General features: G+C 41.4%; 1 protein-coding gene across 9 annotated transcripts in view; it reads left to right on the forward strand.

The window, feature by feature from the left end:
• ZNF521 (zinc finger protein 521) overlaps positions 1 to 18,429 on the forward strand; it is a 232,110-nt gene that overhangs the window by 188,784 nt on the left and 24,897 nt on the right. For all 9 annotated transcript variants that reach the window (XM_068671843.1, XM_068671845.1, XM_068671846.1 and 6 more), the window contains 2 exons: positions 12,389 to 12,520; positions 15,211 to 15,326. In XM_068671843.1, coding sequence (XP_068527944.1) covers positions 12,389 to 12,520; positions 15,211 to 15,326 — 248 coding nt within the window. The remainder of the gene's footprint in view (positions 1 to 12,388; positions 12,521 to 15,210; positions 15,327 to 18,429) is intronic.

Here is an 18,429-nt window from a genome sequence, read left to right on the forward strand (position 1 = left end):
ATTTTGTTTCAGTTCAACAAGTGAACTTGTTGATTTTGTTTTTTTTTTATAATGTCTGGGATTGCTCTGCAAAGAGAATGGCTGTCTTCACTGGCAGTCTTCTTTTCCCTGATTAAACATGAAAAAACCTAGGTCTGCAAGTACTTTGTGCGTCTCCTTCCATTCTTCCGCTTATTCTTCAATTGTGTCACTACTGTGTGTGGATAAATAAAAAATCATCAAGAATGCTGATATCATCTTCCTTTTCCCCTTTCCCTCCTCTAACTTACAATAATGTGGGGCAAAGGTCTACTTAACATAACACAGTTACGATAACTAGTACATTTGTATTTCTGCTCTGATGAGAGGTCTGCTGTAGTGAGACTCATCCACTGTTGCTGCTTCTTCTCAGCAGTGTTAATTATTCTTCAGGCTCGTGTAGCATGCGTATGGAAACACAAAATAAGCGATCAGGGAGTTGGATATTTTTGGGTTTATTTGTTGTGTCAGTGACACTTCCACTCTGACACAAACTCGCAGCACAACACTCCTGATCTGTAATGAGGTTGTGTCCCATGATGTATATTAAAAGCACTAAATAGTCCCTTGCTCATTCAAAATCCTCATTTATCTGAATTAATTTTGTGTCCCCCATTTCATTTGGGTAAATTAGGTTTCACAGTTTCACAATTTGATCACAAGTCTCACAATGTTCAGTGCTTCTTTTTTCAACCTGAGCCCCTGAAATGTCACTATTGCATCAAAATCTCAGGCTTCATTAAAAAAAAAAAAAATCAAACACTTTTGCTGTTAACAGAGAAACCCTCTGAGGGATAACTGCCCCACCTTGAATGCACAAGCCAGAACTCGAAGCTTACACTTGGTGAAATCTCACGATTTTGTACCCATTCACATGATTTTGCAGCTCTTGGCATTAACAAATTTGGTTTGAGCAGATTGTTAGACCCCTTTGTGCGTGCATCCACAGCATCGCAAGGCTCGACTGGGTCAGCTTCAGATCGTGTGGAGGAGACTTGCGGTTCCTCAGGCGGGGAAGCACAGTTCTCCTGTGAATCTTAATGGTTTGCAGGCATAATTGAGTGGGGATTATGTCTCAGCTCCAGTCTTTCACTGTCTCAAAAGGGGATTTCTCTGAGACGTGTGACTGCCGTGCAGCGGGTGGGTGGCCTGTGCCATCCTACGCATACCTCCTGCCCCAGCTCAAAGATGGCCGGAGCCCAAAACCAACCCTTGCAGTGCTGTGGAGCCCTGCCACTGCCCAGCATGTCCCCTGTGGAAGGGCTCACGCCAACTGAAGAGCGATTTCTGGTGGCAGGAGGAGAGGAAGCGCCGTGCAAGGCACTTGGCTGAGGAGCTGGGCATGGCTCAGCGAGCAGGCCCCGCAGCCAGCACAGGCTGGCTGGGGCATGGGCGGCCATGGGGCTGCAGGCACCCACTGGGGCTGCGAGGCGAGCACAGGGCCAAGTCTCTGTCATGTCACCTGCTGGGCTGTGGCCTTGCACTGAGCAGGGCTGCAAGGAGCTGAGGTGGCAGCAGCCAGCCTAGGAGAAAAGTGTGGAGCGATACATTTCAGGGAGAGGTGAAAGAGCAGGAGAGGGGCAGCTTGGCTCCTGCCCCAGCACCCCAGGGAAAGGAGGAGGAGGATGGTGGCCAGCAGCTTGGAAGAAACCCAAGTGAAACCCCGTCTTTTGACCCCCTCCTTCCTACTCCTGCCAAGTGTGATCTGAACCCTGCTCCCACTATTTTTTTCCCCCATCTCTTCTCATTGAAATGAAGCAAAACATTCATATCACCCCACATAATGAAAATGCAGTGGGCCTTTTGGTGGCTATTTCAGCCAACAAATGCAGTCTTGTAAGTTATTTATTAGAGTATGTCTTAGTAAGAGGATAATGCCATATAGTGGTCAGCCAACTCTCTCTTGCTGTTACAGTCATGTTTTTCATATCACATTTCAGATTTCCTAAGAGTCTTACAAGTGTTTTTCTGTTTTTTTCAGTGATGTTAATCACCTCATAGTCATTTAATGTCATGCTACATTTTTCTCCAGCTCTGTAAGTTTTATCTAGAGAGGATATATGCTGACCTGACAGCCTATACATTTATTTTTTCTCAAAATAGTCCTGTATTTTTTTTTCCTTTGGTAATATGCTTTGATGCCTTATAGCTGTAACCTGCTGTTCTTTTTAATTGCTTATTGTTATTAATTATATAGTAGTAACATTGTTGGCTTGAGACAGTTGGCTGCAAAAATACATCTATCATTATTGCCATTGGAGCTGCACTAAATTACCCAAGCTCTGTCTGGAAATGAATGCTTTGCATTTTTTCAGTGAAATTTAAATGAGCGTTAAATCAAGACCTTTTTTTGCCTCTTCCCCTCCAACTAGGTTTAATGCCCTTGTCCTGCTTCTCCTCTCCACCTCCTCTCCTCCATCAGCTTTCCTTTGCAGTCTACCCCTTTCCTTTCTTATTATTGCTTCTTTATCTCTTCTCCTTCCTCATCCAGCCCCCTCTAACAATTCTTTCCTTTCTTGCTTCTTCCTCGTCTTTGCCTGTCAATCATACATCTCTTCTCAGCCAACTTTTCTCTGTTTTCTCTGCTTTGTTGTTTTTCCTCTTTTTCTCTTATTATTTCATGTTCATAACTTTTTCATCCTGCTACCTGAAAGTTCACTGGAGAGTGAACTCTTCAATTGCTAGAATAGTGGAAAATGGCATCTTTGCTTCAGTGGGGAATTAGGTTTGGTGAGGAGTCATAATATTCCCGTACAAGGGGCATGTAGAATTAGAAAAACACAAACACAAACATGTTACTGCATATAACAAACAGAAGAAAAATAAGTAATTGCCCCTCATTATTCTCTTATCCACAAACCAAAGGACTGTTAGTACAGAAATCCCAACAGCTGTTTGTTCAGCTCCATATGAAGTCTTAGTACCAGCAGAGATAGTGGGAAGGAGAGTGGAGTAGGTTTCAAATGAAGTCTGGTCCTTTTTTGATATGTGAGCCCAAAGCTGCTTGCTTGCATTACAGCAGGATCAAACAGAGATAGGGAAAGGTTAGTGCAAATTAAAAAAGAGCTTTTTCTCTCATGCTTTCCTAAATAAAACAGCAAATTAAGTCAGACGAGCAATAAAAATAATACTTTATATTAGATGAAGCTTTATCATTTCCATACATTTCTGTATGAGGAGATCTGCCCTAACTGGCAAAGCAGTTTGCTGGGGTGAAAAGAATCTAATTAAATGCCCAGTTATCAGCATAGACCTGAGGGCCTTAGCAGCATGAACTGCTTCTTCCTCACTGTTTTTTCTGGGGGCTGAAGAAGGGGCTGGTGGGGGAGGAGATGGAGGTTGAGAGAAAAGAAAGCAGGATATTGATACACCCCTAAATGAGTTTAAGAAGCGGATAAATACCCCAGCAACTGCCACTCGTTTTGAAGTGTTCCTTAACAATGTAAGCAGATGCCAAATAATCTGTGACTCATATAACGACATTCAGATTTGGAGAAAAAATTATCAGTAGTAGATGATATGTTAAAGAAATACATTTAAACAGCATTTCAGCATTTAGAGACTTTATCTTCCAGGTAAGGATTCATGAAGGAAAAAAAAAAAAAAAAAAAAAGCAGTCCTGACCCTTTCTGTATAGGCAGAACAAGAGAAAAAGAGAAATACCTCATGAGAGTTCTGAAGTTGTGTACAAAACGTAATTTCTACTGCTGGTCCACCATGATGTAGAATTAATATTGACGCTTAGGTTGTCTCCATGCAAGAGATGCTTTCCTGGTAGCCCTAACATTGAACAGGTTGTGTTTAGTTTATGCAATATGAAATATCCTCTCCTATTAAACAACTTGTGTTTTCTTTGTGCAATAGTCTCAGAAGTCTCAGATGGGTGGGTCTGTAGTAGGTATTGAACAGCTAATAACAGAGAAAGCTGGCTTTCCAACCAGAAAGCAAGAACAAGAAAAAGAAACTGTACCCTACACAGCAAAAAAAAATATTTAAATGGAATTAGCAATGCTGAAAAAGCCAAAAGCTTTTACTTATATTTTACTGTTAATTTTTCTGAATATGAATGTGACATTTTTATTTGTTTTTCCCCCTATGGTTTGATTAAAGTGTTAATAACTCCTTTACCCAGGCAATCTCTGAGCCATTCAAATTGTAATTTTACTTTACTAGAGAAGATTTGGTCCAAAAAAATCTTCTTGTTGGGAAAAAATAGGCACTTCCCTCCTGGAAAAGAACAAAGAACAACTCAGAATCACAGAATCACAGAATTATCTAGGTTGGAAGAGACCTCAAGATCATCGAGTCCAACCTCTGACCTAACACTAACAAGTCCTCCACTCACTCAGTTTTAATTCTGACACTGTGTGTGTAACGATGGGCAGATGAAGCAGGGCCTGATTCTTCGTCCAGCTGAATTTAAAAAGAGAGTTTTCATGCTCTGAATGGGGTGGAGAAACAGACATTCGTTAGCTCTGGGGTTTAGTTTCTTAATCTGTAATATGCAGATAATAATCTCTATCTCAGTGTGCAGCCTAAGGATGGAGGGCTTGACCTTGTGCGTTTCGGCAGAATTTAGTCCCACAAAAAGTCTAGACAAGAGCCTAGTGTAACAAGAGGCTGGTTCCCTAGGGCTGGTTATGCCAGCATTTGAAGGATCGGTCTCCAAGTTTTTAATCATTGCTTACTGAGTGCCTTTTGAAAAGGTAAACGTTGAGCTGGATCATCTGTCTACAAATATCTCGTACCACTCAGCTTATTCCTGCCAGTTTAAATTCCTTTTTATATCCCATGGTAAAATTGTTTCCAAAATAAGCTCTATCACATGGGATTTTATTGCAATGATATAGTGTAACCTTGTAATGTGTATAGCTACGTGATGCAACATGGACTTCTTTTTTTTTTTTTTTTTTTTTTTATATATACTAATGCTTTTTCCTGGTGCAGTTACAGACAAGGAGTAGCAAATTATGCATGTCTCATCAGTCGGTGATAGCCCTGTTGCTGAATTCTTGAACTCTCTCCTGCTAGTCAGTTGCCCAGAAAATCCTGTTCTTTGATGGAGAGGGCATTTGTTGCATTTAAATCATTCTCACCTGAGCTAAAAACATGACAGTTATTAAGAAATAGACCCTGCCAGTCGCCGTTCGTATATTTTAATCCAGCCTCACCATAGCTGGATAATTTGTGGTTTTAATGGAACATACAAGGCACATGTGGTAAGAAGACTTCACTTACAAGCAGCCAAAGTGAGTGCAACCAAGCAAAAAAGTGAACAGTTGGTGAAGTGAAATGCATCCCTTGCTTCAGACAAAAATACAGTGGAATGAAAGATGCAGTAGACTGGCTTTCCCTTAAGCAGATCTAATTTCAAAATCTGGCCCTGGAGAGATGAACTTTTGCTTTAATTGAGGAGGTGGATCCCAGCTCTTTGTCACTCCATCAATCAGCACCCTTTGCTGTAGCTGTAGCAGTAGCAATGCTCTACAGCAGGCTGTCATATTTATTCCCTACGTGTAGACTAAGGTTTCCTACCTGCTGCTGTTGGGATCCTGCGTGGCCCAGCCTCACCGTCCTCTTCCTTCTAATTGTGGCACAGTTTTAGTAGCCAGTATGCGTAGGTAGAGACAGAGTCATGGCCTTGTCTTGACTTTCCCTTGGGGAGGCTAACATTCTTGGTGTTAACTCTAGGATTTCACAGAATCACAGAATCACAGAATTTCTAGGTTGGAAGAGACCTCAAGATCATCGAGTCCAACCTCTGACCTAACGCTAACAGTCCCCACTAAACCATATCCCTAAGCTCTACATCTAAACGTCTTTTAAAGACTTCCAGGGATGGTGACTCCACCACTTCCCTGGGCAGCCTGTTCCAGTGCCTAACAACCCTTTCAGTAAAGTTCTTCCTAACATCTAACCTAAAACTCCCCTGGCGCAACTTAAGCCCATTCCCATTTAGGATTAAGCCCATTTAGGATTGTTCCTAGCATCTTGTCCACCTTCTGCCTCAGGTATGGGCAACGCCTTGCCCAAAAATAATTTCTACGTGAAATAAAGCAGGGAGGGAGGCATTGCTCAGGTTGCAGCCTAATGTATTGAGTTTCCCTGTTGCACAGTCTCTAGGTAAAGTCATGTTTTCAGTTGGAAGTGGTATTAGGAGTAAAGGCAGAGCATTGGACTGGCCTGCCCATGCCAGCAGTAGTGTGGCAAGTGAAGAGAGGTTGAGGAAGGCATTTCCTTCCCCCCAGCCTGCCAGACACCTGCCCTGAGCACTGCAGAAGAAATACAGTTGTACTTCTGTCTTTCCATCCAACCCTCCGTCCTGTCCCAACAGGATACAACTGTTAGTTAGGACCTTAAAACCCCCATTTTTCCCTGACGGGTTGCTCTCACGGCTGTAAATTCCAGCTGTTGTCTTCTTCCTGCTGCGGATTCCAGCTGTGTGCTTTGCCTTTAGTACATTTACTTCTTTATCACTATATTCCCATGCTTTTCATGTCAGCTTCCAAAATTAACACCACGGTGGATAGTGTTTTTCATGGGGGGGCGGGAGGGGAGGGTTGTGATCATGTTTGAGAAATTGAAAATGACAGAAGCACTATTACAATCAGGGAGAAATTATGAACGCGGTGCTAGAGACTTGAGGCGCTGTTTCGTTGCAGCTCCAAGCCTTTGAAGAAGTGTTGCGCTTTCCTTAGCAGGTGAAGAGACTTGTCACTCACTCACTCGCCGTGCTGAGACCCGAGACCGAGTTTCTGCCGGGAACGAGGTTGTCTCTGGTGACACGGAGATGCCAATGCATGTGCGTGTGGCCAGCAGAATTACAGAGACACAAACGAACTCAGCGCTGTAAAGCATGAAGCGGGAATGGCTGTACGCTCTGCAAATTGCAGCGTTGTACGGTGTGTTTTGTCCTTCCCTGGTTTTCAGCGTGAGATGTTGTAGCCAAGGGGTTAGCTGTCATCCATGGTGTTCCTTCATTACTCCTCAGATCTCAGGCTTATAAATGTGCACTGCAAAATTAACTTGGGGAAGAGTGAAAGCAGTGTGAAGGAGGAGAAATTGGTTTAGGGGCATGGTTTGCTTGGTAAAAAATTATAAAGAAAACACATGGAATGTGAGAGCTATGCATGCTACAGACCTGAACAAATACAGGGACTGCAGGCCATTTCATTCCTGTGTTGGATGTGGAGGGCAGAGTTTACACTACTTCTTAGCAGATGCTTTGAAGCATGGACCCAGCCTCGTGATGATTTACCAGGAGGACATCATCATCCTTGGACCTTTGCCTATAGATTTATTCAGAGTAAAAGGCAGAAGGACCCTTCTGGACAATCTCGAGGGTGAATAAGAGAAAGAGTTACTTATAAACTGTTACAAATTGGTACTCAGTAATGGCTGTAGTGTTGATCAGACAATATAAGAGGGCCCCCAGTGGTTACTGACTTAACAGCTGCATGTAAGTCAGCCAGTGAACATTTGCTTGTAGCTGCTCTAGTTTTGTTTTTATTGAAGAGCAAGAAGCATAAACATGGGACACGCAGTCTAGAGGCTGCTTAAAGGGTTTCACGTGTTAGAAGTGTGTATTGAAATGTCAGGGTCTTCCATGAAATGAAGGAGTTGTGCCTTTTGTTGGTAGCAAAAATGGGGCCAGATCATCCGAAGCAGTACCTGAAATGGGGGTGCAGTGGGGGCTCACCTGACATACAAAGAACACAATAACTACACACCTGGGGTACCCTCTGCAAAGACAGAGGGTCCCCAATTGTGAGTGTATGCTCAGCACGAACACTGATTTTGTTTGCTTTTATAGCTGGTTATCAAGTTAGTGGCTGAGGTAATGGGCTGCACCTCAATTAAAATCTACCTACGCCCATTGAAACGTTTAATATTTGTGTAAATATTAAACATTTATATGAATATTGAATGCATTTATTTAGAATTGATTCATGTTTACATTTTCCCATTATCTGAGTAAAGATTACAAATGGAAAGTAATTTACTTACGCAGAAATTCTGCCTGCATCAAGCTAATTGAGCTACCAACAGTGAGTAAACCATCCTCATCCATGTTGCTAGGTCTTCACCAAGTCCAAACTCATACCCTAACCATGTAAGGGCAACAGTAAGCAGCAGCTCAGTGCTGTGGTACTTTGTTCTTGTCTTCCTTATGGAGCTGTTGGATCCATAACATGAAGGACGTGCTGACTTGTTTTACGATGTACCACATCAGGGAATGCAGCACGTAGTTTTTTGTTAGATTTGGAAAAGTGCAAGCTTTATGTTAAAGGTTCATTTCTTTTTCATCGTTCAGCGAACTCATTTGTACTGTAATGTACTTTCCTATTCCACCATCTGATAGCTGGCGCTTTTATACCTATTTTGCAAACCATATTTTTAGTCTAATCCATACAGCGGTTGTCCAGAATTCCGTAGCGTTGCTTATTTCTTACCTATAACTCTTAATAAAAAATAGGGCTGTGCCAACCTATTATATCCTTAATAGAATATTCTAATGGTTATTAAATCAATTGACTCTGAATCTCACTTTAATAAATGAGTCAGACAGTATTTTCCAATTACTGTCAGCCGCCACCTTTCCAAAGAGCAGATTATTTTGATTGAATTTTTTAAAGCTGTTCAGCACTTTTTTTCCTTTTTTTTTTTTTTTTTCTTTCCACCCCCCCTCCCTGTGTAACAGCAAAGAGCAGTAGCTCTGTACTGCAGGGAAGGAGAGCCTCTTGGGCTGTGTCTGACTCTCCTTTCCCTTTCAGATTTCTCCCAAATGGAAACTGAAAATGTGACATTTCACTGGCCCTTAATTTATTAATGGTATCATATTTTGCACTTCCACAGCACCCCATCAAACTGTTTGCTAAACATGAAGATCGAGACAAGGGCCAGAGTGTAAACAGAGCCTTTTGCTTCCTCTTTCCACATCTGGCACCTTTGCAGGAGCTGCCACACCCTGGCTCTATCATGCCAGTAGAAGATAAAATGCAGGCAGTGCTTTTAAATTCTCTGTGGAGAGCAGAGCAGGGACAAAGCCTTATTCCCTGTCCTTCTGCAGTGCTGTGTGACCCAAACAAGCAGCCAGTTGTGTGCCTGCACTTGGATCTTAAACCTTTTTTGTAGGCAGATCGCAGTGATTCTGGAAGTCTTCCATGTACAGTAGCTAGTCCTGTGCTCTTCTCCAGCTCCTCTGTCCCACTTGTATTAAAAGTCTTAAGGGATACTAATTAGGTCAGCCAATTAAAGAAGAAATTAAAAATTAACACCTCTTTTTTAGGGATGGGCACTCTGAGAAACACAGGCTGTGTTGTCGTGCCGAAGGTGGTAAGAGTAAGTCAGTATCTGAGGCTGGAATGGACCCCAGCCTTCCTGGTTCCTGTGCCAATACTATAACCTTATCTGTCCCCCTAGAATTTAAGTTATGCTGGTACCAGATTCTAGAATTCAAGGGCTGCAACCTTGCCCTTCGTCCCCAGAAAGTAGCGCACAGCAAGTGATATGCAAAAATGGGTGCAAAAGAGGGGAAGGGTTTAAAACTCCATGAGCAGCAAAACTTTGGAAAAAAAATATTCTATTAGTTGTACAAATGTAGTCACATTTTAAATGAGGTCTTTAGAACTGGGAGACTAAAAACATTTTATTTTTAAGAGAAAGCTTAGATTCTGCACAAATTGATGTCTCTTGCCTGGGGAAGTTTCCTATCTGCCCCAGGCGAGTGGGTGAGGGGATTTTTCAAACCCTGTTCATAAGCCAGATTTGCAACATGCAATAATCAAAGTGGTTTTGATGTTTGTGACCAGGAGATCACCTCAGCTCTGAGTGGTACAGGAAATACAATAGGGTCACATTTAATGGGGTTCAGTTCTTCCTGAACAAGAACAAATTGCCTAAAATTAGTTTTGCTTCAGCATCAGGAGTGCATGCCTTTCTTACGTTTTCCTCATTAGGTAAGGTAAAAGAAAAAAAAGAAAAAAAGAAAAAAAAAATTTCTGTCTTCTGTAGCTCCATATCAAAATGTTTCTTTTTAGGAAGTCTTTCTCCCCTGGAATGTTTGAAGAAGTCCCTGTTCAGTGTTCCCATACTCTAGAATGATTAGCGTGGTTCATTTACACTTTGCCAACAGTAACTCTGTGATTTGAGAATTGGCATCGATTATCTTCACCTTGACATGTGGAAGATCCTGAGATGAAGCTCCCTTTGTCCTAATTGCTTTGACTGTGTGTATCAGCACAAGCAGTTTGATGAAGAAACTTCAGCCTATGGGCTTTCTGGCCCGCAATTATCCTTTTGTGGGGGCTTTCACTGTCCTCAGAACTGTCTCTTTTATAATGGCTATGGCAAGGATCTGAGTATAGCAGACATGATCTGATCACATGTGGCACTCTGTATGTTCCTCGTGGTTGACTTGCAAGTTTAGGGAGAAGGGGCATTTGTGTTTGGTTTGTTGGGTCTTCCTCCTCTTTTCAGTATGCTCTGCTCTTCAGCTTCACTCACTGATGTGGGTTGCCTATTTGTAGCATGTGGTGTACTGCTTGCCTCACAGAATATGACTATCTCTCTTAGATGTACAGACTGGTGCATGTCAGATCTTTCCCCTCATACATCCCTTCACAGTGCATGTGCAGGCCATGCTCACCTTCTCTCAGCAGCAACAAAAGCAGAGCACTCTGGAAGTGGTGCTGGAAAACACAAAATCCCAGGCAGCTCTTGAGACTCCACTAAAACATGCTCCCTGCTAAGGAAATAGTTAGCATATATTTGATAGATGTTTGCTAATGTATCTCTGGAGGGGTATAAAAGGTGTCACCTACCTGATGCATCCATCCCCCTGTAGATCTGCCCCTGGGAGTCTTCTGTGCAGAATATTTTCAGCCCACACAGCCTGCCTGTGTGACTAGCTGGGTGAAACACATACTAGCAGCCTCTCACCCTCTGCCCCATACCCAGAGAGGCTGTGGTGGCAAAACAGCCATGAATGACCTGAGCCTTCATCCTGTGCATAATGTTGGTAACAAAACCAGGGGCACAGCATTGCCAGGACCTTCTTCAACTGACTTCCAAAGCAGCCGTGCCATTTCCTCTCACCCCACCCCTATTTGGAGCAATTCTCTTTGATTGTTTTTCCTCTAAGTTAGGAGGGATCATTTCTAGATGACTCATGACCCCACTCAGCTGGGATCTTCAGGCTTCCTTTAATTTTGGGGTGCCATACAAAGCATCGCTTCCCCACACACCCGACAGCATTTGCCAGCTGCAAGCATTAGCCCTTATGGCTCCTAATCACTACAAAGGGTGGACAGCACGAGGTGTAGGTGTTTGGGGTGGGCAGGGTGCTGTCCTATACGGCTCTTTTCACCTGAGAACTGATGCGGAAAGGCGCCGGTTGCCCGGCTCTCCCTCCCCGTTTGATTGTTGGTAATCAAATACAGTATTTACCTGCGAGATCAATGCCGCTGGTGTAGCACACTGGTGACATACAGAAGGACCTTTTCTAAGCCGCGCTGTGGGAATTGAGGCCTCTGCAGCAGGGCTGGAAGCCACTTCTTACCTAGCAACTGTTTCTAAGTAGGACACAGCCGCGGCCGCCCTCGTGGTGGAGCGGATGAGTCCCGCAGCACCCTCAGGAAGGGAACCGGCCGCGAGGCGCGGGGCCTTCGCAGGACAATGGGAGGAAACGCAGGAACAAGCAGCAGGGGATGGGAAGGGTTTGAAAGCCACATGACATTGACGGGGAAGCTGTGTCAGGAAGCACACAGGGACTTTTCGGAGCTGGTGTGAGGGGAAAAATGCAAATAAAGGAGAAAAAAATAAAGCTGGGGCTGTCAGAAAGGGAGCTGGGAAATCCCGTGGTTTGCAAAAGGTTTCATGCATGCCCACAGGACTGGTATTATGGAGCAGGAGTGACACAAGGGTGTAAAATACCCTCCCCTGCCACACTGCTTATGAGAAATGCCATCAGCCAGAGGTAAATGCATTTGCATTTGCGTTTCCTACCCTTGGCAGGTGGGGTGGCCTTTGAGCAACATTCAATTCCTCATGTACTGTTTTGGAAATGTTCTGGTTTGTATGGGGTACTTGTGCTTCAGGCTTCTGGTCCTGTTCTTCATTTCTTCCTGAAGTCTAACACTCTGCATTCCTATCTGGTGGTAATTGTATCTGGAAAAATCTGTGCTTTTAATGTCCAGTTAAACTTCCTACATGCTGAAACCTTGCAGATAAACGAACACTTTAGCAGCCGTGGATGCTGAGGAATACCCAGTTTCCTGAGCTTAGCAAAACAAAAAGCCTGTTCATAGATCATGTTGGACATTGGCAAAGGCTATAGTGAATTTAATTTCTCCTTTCGTCTCTCCCTCAGATGAAGGACTGAACCACGAATGCAAGCTCTGCAATCAGACGTTCGACTCTCCTGCCAAACTTCAGTGCCACCTGATAGAGCACAGCTTTGAAGGCATGGGGGGCACCTTCAAGTGTCCGGTGTGCTTTACAGGTAGGCGATTGCTTCTTGTCTGAATCATGCCCTTAGCTCGTCTGCACAGAACTCCCACTTATAATTGTGCCATGTGTTGTCTTCAGGTCAGTTTTAGGAGCAGACATTACGTTTATGCTCATTAGTAATATTGATTTGAAACCGTTCAAAAAGCTGAGTTTCTTGGTAGGTCAAGCATACATCTGAAGAACGACATTTCAAGCTCTTCAGCTGGAGTTTTGAGTTTTTTATAATTATAGAAATGAGTCCATTACCTTCCATCGTATCACGTTCATCACCTTCATGTTCTACACTTGCCAAGATTAAAACTGCCCATAAATTTGTGCTTTAAAGCTACAGCTGTTTCATCTAAAACAATACCATTCAGAGCAGAATTTGGCCTCAAGGGCTGCTAGACGTAGCCTGTGCAGCAGCATTCTCTGAACGAGCAAGAAAGCCCACTTCTGTATGTGTTTGTTGGCTTGTGGTGAGAAGAAACACCCTTGTAATGTGCTTTAGAAAGCAAACCATGCTGTCTTGCCACAAGTCAAGTTCTGCTCTCCCCTGACACAGGTCCAAGTGTGGAATAATCCTCCCCAAGCAGTGGCGTTGCTCGGTAGTAAAACCCAAGTGAGAAAATAACTTGACCCGGTAGGGCTAAGCACTGCATTGTTTGGGCTGTAATGAGGAGCAGAAAAATGCTGTTGGAAATGAAAACACATTAAAAGGATGCCTACAGAGTTGTTGTGCATTTTTTTAAGGACTTCATAATAAAACATTTCATAAAAAGATAACCTAAAACATAAGCCTTAATATGTAGCTTACATGCACAATTTTGCTTTACAAGATGAAAATCAAAGATAATCACAAACATGACAAAACACACTTTGGGTATTCTCACATCAATGGCATGCTAATTCTGGAAGCAATTCAAGGTTTCTGTTCTCCATTAATGGAAGTGAAGGATTTTCATTGATAGGCAAATAGACCCTTTAATACCTTCCCTTTGCTTCTCTTTGTTTGGCAGCTCCCCTCCCAGTAAAACCTAAGTAAGTGCTACAGAGGAAAATGGAAGTTGAATTTTTCGTCCCTCAGATTGAGTGGTTGTTGATGACTAATTACCTCACTATCTTCAGGTTTCACACATTTCTGCAGTTCATAAAATTAAAAAAAAAAATACACAGTTTATCTCCACTGCAAGGTTTATCATAGTAAATCTGAGTGTGCATAGAGCTGCCGTGAACAGTTTGTCTGTTAGGCGTCCGTGTTCAGTAATTCAGTTAGGCATTTTTTTTGTCTTTTATATCTATTACTCGTTCTACTAATTTTTTCCACCTTGTCTTTGTGTACATGTTATGAAGTGATCTTTTTTAGCGTAATGCCATGGGTCTTAGATTTTCAAGGTGGGGGGAGCTGTAAACGCAATATAAAAACTTGCAACTGTCAGGAGTACCCACTGACAATTCTCCATGAGAGCCAGATCCCTGATAAAAGTAATCCTTTAATGTTTGAGCCAGTAGCCTTGTAAAATGTGTTAAAGAGTATGGAGATAAGTCGATTTCAATCTGTGTGAAACACTTTCTCCTTTTTGCTGATGGGGTAAATAGACACCAAGCATTAATCATAAACAATGGTGCTTTATTAGCAATATGCCATTAAATTATTTCAGCGTGTCTTGTTAGAATATTAACAAGAAGTAAAAATACCCAATATAAGTTTTATATGGAAAGTGGAATCTGAGCCCTTTTTTTCTGGGTAATGAGAAATGTGATTAAAATGTATGACTCAGAAGAACAATATTCTGATATTTCTTGTTGCCTTGCAATTAGAATAATTTTAATGATTAGGAGTGGAGTCAAAGTCAAATGCCAGCATCTTTAATAAATCCTTTCCCTGCCTATACAGATTAATATTGTAGATGCAAACTTTTTTAGGTCACAGTGCACAAGGCATCCATCAGAAGTCAGTGCTGCCAACCCAAACACTGCCTCTGGCATATACAATTTAATTATTAATAGTATGTCTCCTAGGTAAACTGTTACACAGTCTTAGGGCCTTGTTTTGTAGTCATTAAAATTGAACATGTTTATATTATTGAAACCCTTGCATTCAGTGTGTAGGCAGAGTTGATCTTAAAGTATCCAAAGAGAATTTACCTGCAGTTCTGTTTCACATTTATAGACATTGCCCCAGTGTAGCTGTGGGATATAATTTTTAGCATTAACACATTTAAATACAGAGCTGTTTGTTAGCTTTAACTTTAGGCAAACACAGTAAACAGGACTTTGGCACCTATGCTTTTCAAACCTGCTGGTTGCTAGGAAATAAGTTTTGTATGTGTTCAATCAAAGCACAGTAAGCATGAAGAAAAAATTCTGAAGAGAAAATGCCATTTTAAAATCTTTAAATTTAAACTTCTCTGGCTGTCCTGTTAGGGTGTCCTTTTGCTTCCTTTTATATATATATATATATTTATTTTCTTTTTAAACCAGACATCTATTTCAATTCATTTAAAATGAAGAAAGATCACACTTTGCAGTTAAATAGTGCTTGTTGGTACCCATTATAGCAACAGCATAATGTGAAATCTGAGTATGCCAGCTTAATTTTACCTCTTGGAATTGCTGAGTGTTAATGGGAAATTGTTTATAAAAAATGCTTTACTTGCAATCCAAAATAATGAAAAGCTCATTGTTTGTCTATTATTTCAGTGTTTGTCCAAGCAAACAAGTTGCAGCAGCACATTTTCTCAGCCCATGGACAAGAGGACAAGATCTATGACTGCACACAGTGTCCACAGAAGTTCTTCTTCCAAACAGAGCTGCAGGTATACGCTTGTTACCTTGGGGGTTATAATAGCATTGTGGTAGCTGAGTTCAAAGCTTTGCTTGTCATGACCTCCTCTGATACTTGGTTGTCATTGGGATTGGGATGAAGGAAGGACAAGGAAATTGTAGGTGATGCGGCCCATGTGGCCTCAAGAAGCAGATGGCAGAAAACCACCTTGTACAGACCTGACTTTTGCGAGCCACCTTTGGATTCTTGCTTTGTGCATTATTGCAGCTCAAGATAGTCTTGAGGAGAGAGGAATTGGCATCCAATTTTTTGTTAGTTATACATAAAACATTTACTCAAGCAGTGAAATGGGGAATAGTATATTCTGCTGTATCAAAATGTGAAAAGCTAAGCACTGATGTAGCAGTGTAAGGATGGGGGAAAAAACTAGGCAGAATTTACCTGCTGGCCAAACCTATTTCCCACAAATTCTTACTTGGTGGAAAAAAAAAAAAAAAAAAAAAAAAAGGAAAAACAGAGTCAAACAAACGGTATGCTGTCTTTGTGTGTGCTGTTTGTGGGACCTGCGGTATGTTTATGATACGGTTTATTAATGAGAACAAAAGGACAGAGAGAAAGAAATAAATGTTGAAAAAGATCTGATGACAAGTTTGGCTGAAGGAATTATTTACTATATATTAACATCATGCATAGCTTGTCTTGAAATGAGAGGTGGTGGTATGTATTCCTGAAGTGGTGTTGTATCTTGAGACAGCAGCAAAAGATTGCTTCTAAGTTATTTTAGTTTACATTGAGATATTAAATTCAGTTGACAGAGGAAAAAATGTCAGTGTCTCTGATGATCTGTAGGGGTAGAGCAAGGAAAAGTGTACTATTTGTGTACTAAGACCTTTTCTCTTTAGCCCGCCACATTATTATTTGCAATTAAAAGATTTTTCAGCACTCAAGATTTTCCAGTATTTTTTTTTTTTTTGTAGCATATGCTCCCATCTCTAAGTCTTTTAACTGAGTGGAGTGTGCACAACTAATTCAGCTTTGCACTAGATCTGGATTTAATCTCATCAGCAGAGGCAAAAGGCTAGTTTGGCATGTGCACCCGTACATTCATTTTGTATTTCACTTCCTGAAAGTTTTACATTCTGAAAACCTGATATTAATGTTTGGTGTGATGATATGGGATACATTTTTTTTTTTTTGGAGAAAAAAGAAATAAGAGAATTTAAATCATGTATTGATTCATTGTGTAAGAGTTTGGTGTTCATGTAGATTGCACTAATAATCCATTTCTGCATGGAAGTAATAAGGAAGAAAGCCTTTTTGATAGCCTTTCTTACCTTCTGTCTTGATGGACCCATAGGTCATCCGGAGGACCATACCTATGATACTTTCAAGTGCCTGTGCTGAATTTCTCTCCTATTTCTCACAGATCCAAATCTGTTTTATTTTCTGTCTGTATTAGGTATTACATGCAAACTCTGAACCAAACTGGAAGGAGGACAAGGAAAAGAAAAGATAAAGTTAAATGTTTAGGGGGAAAAAAACAGTCTTACATAGTGGTAGACAGGAAGAGGCAGGGCTGAGTTTTGAAGTCAGAAAATGATCTGAGTTGTGTAGATAGTTATTGTACTTGTGGGAAAAATAAAGCAGAAACTGAGTGGAATGAGGAAAGGTCAGAAACTAATTTTGTTGTATTTGCTTCAGCCACAGCATGGTTTTTGTGGAATCATTTTCTTTTTTTTCAGTCAAGATATTCTGTGTGTGTTGGTTTTGTTGTTTTCTGTTTGTTTGTTTGTTTTGGTTTTGGTTTTGTTTTGTTTTGTTTTGTTTTTTCAAAGTGCTTCCAATAAGTTGAAACTGTGTTTTTAGGAAGAAAATATTCAAATATTTTGGCTTATTGATTTTCACAAATTCTTTTTTTCATCATTAATCAAAATACAGAAGTGGGTAGAAGTGGAGATCGACAATGTCTGAAAAGAGATAGGAGAGATTGTTAGAGAAATCAGACCAAAAGGAAAAAAAAAAGAAAAAAAAAAAAAAAAAAGGAAGAAAGTACAGGTATGCAAAATAAAATTGTGAGAAGAAACAGGAACAATAGGATAGAAATGAGTTTTAACAGCAGAATTCAGACTGGGTTTAAAAAAGACAGAATAGATAACTGGATTCTGAAGATGCAAAATGTGGAGATCCAGGTGACGTGTAACATCACCTCCTTGCTGATCTGACTCTCTAAAATATGATCTTGGTTCAAAATACATGGGGTCCCCAGCAGCTGCCTTCTGCATTTTTATTATAATAAAAGCACATGATTTTCCACTGAAAATTCATCCCTGCCCAAGACTCAGGGCAAGAATTTGCTGTCTCCATCTAAGCCTAGTTCATTAAAACTTCAACGTAACTGAAGCACCTGGTTTTCTAGTGAAGGGCACAAAAGGATGTCCCCACAGAGAGACAAATTATGCTCTACATTGGCTAGGTGACAATCAGTGTGTTGGTTGTTCTGTGCTGCAGAAGGCTCTTAACAGAACACATCTCCATACCCTTAGAGACAGCCTCTCTCTGGCTTATCTACGCTGGCAAAAAGGGAAAGGTATTCATTTTCTTATTCGTTTAATTCATTATGTTTATTATTTTAATTAACTTGTGTAGCCCCACCCCAGTTGAGAATTCATTATGTTTAAAAAAAAATGCCATTTCATCACGCCATTCACATATGCTGGGATCACTGGCTTTCTGCTCTTACCTCCAGTTATCTACCCAGGATGGTAAAAGGGCAGCAAAGCACTTAGGCAGAGCAGTAGGTACTGACCTTTGGAGTCTGCTTTTACTGAAAATACATTGATCTCAAGATCTCATTTAAAACCTCTTCTAGGAAGCATCGCTTTGTTCAGGCTATCTACCAGCTGAAGCAGTGGAATCTTTGGCAACTAGCCTCCGGGTTATGTTTCTCTATCCTTTCACATTACCGTGGCTTGTGTTGGGGCTTGCAGCATAACAGTCTATTTATTTCCTCTAACAGGAGCAGTTTCTTGCTTTTAATTTAAACATGCATCTAAAGTGCATCTCCCATGCATGAGAGATGCTAATCATCTCAGATTAGAAGCCATGGACAGCACTCCATGGCTGTAGGGCAGAAT

This window comes from Anas acuta, chromosome 2, assembly GCF_963932015.1.
Source record: "Anas acuta chromosome 2, bAnaAcu1.1, whole genome shotgun sequence".
NCBI lineage: Eukaryota > Metazoa > Chordata > Aves > Anseriformes > Anatidae > Anas > Anas acuta.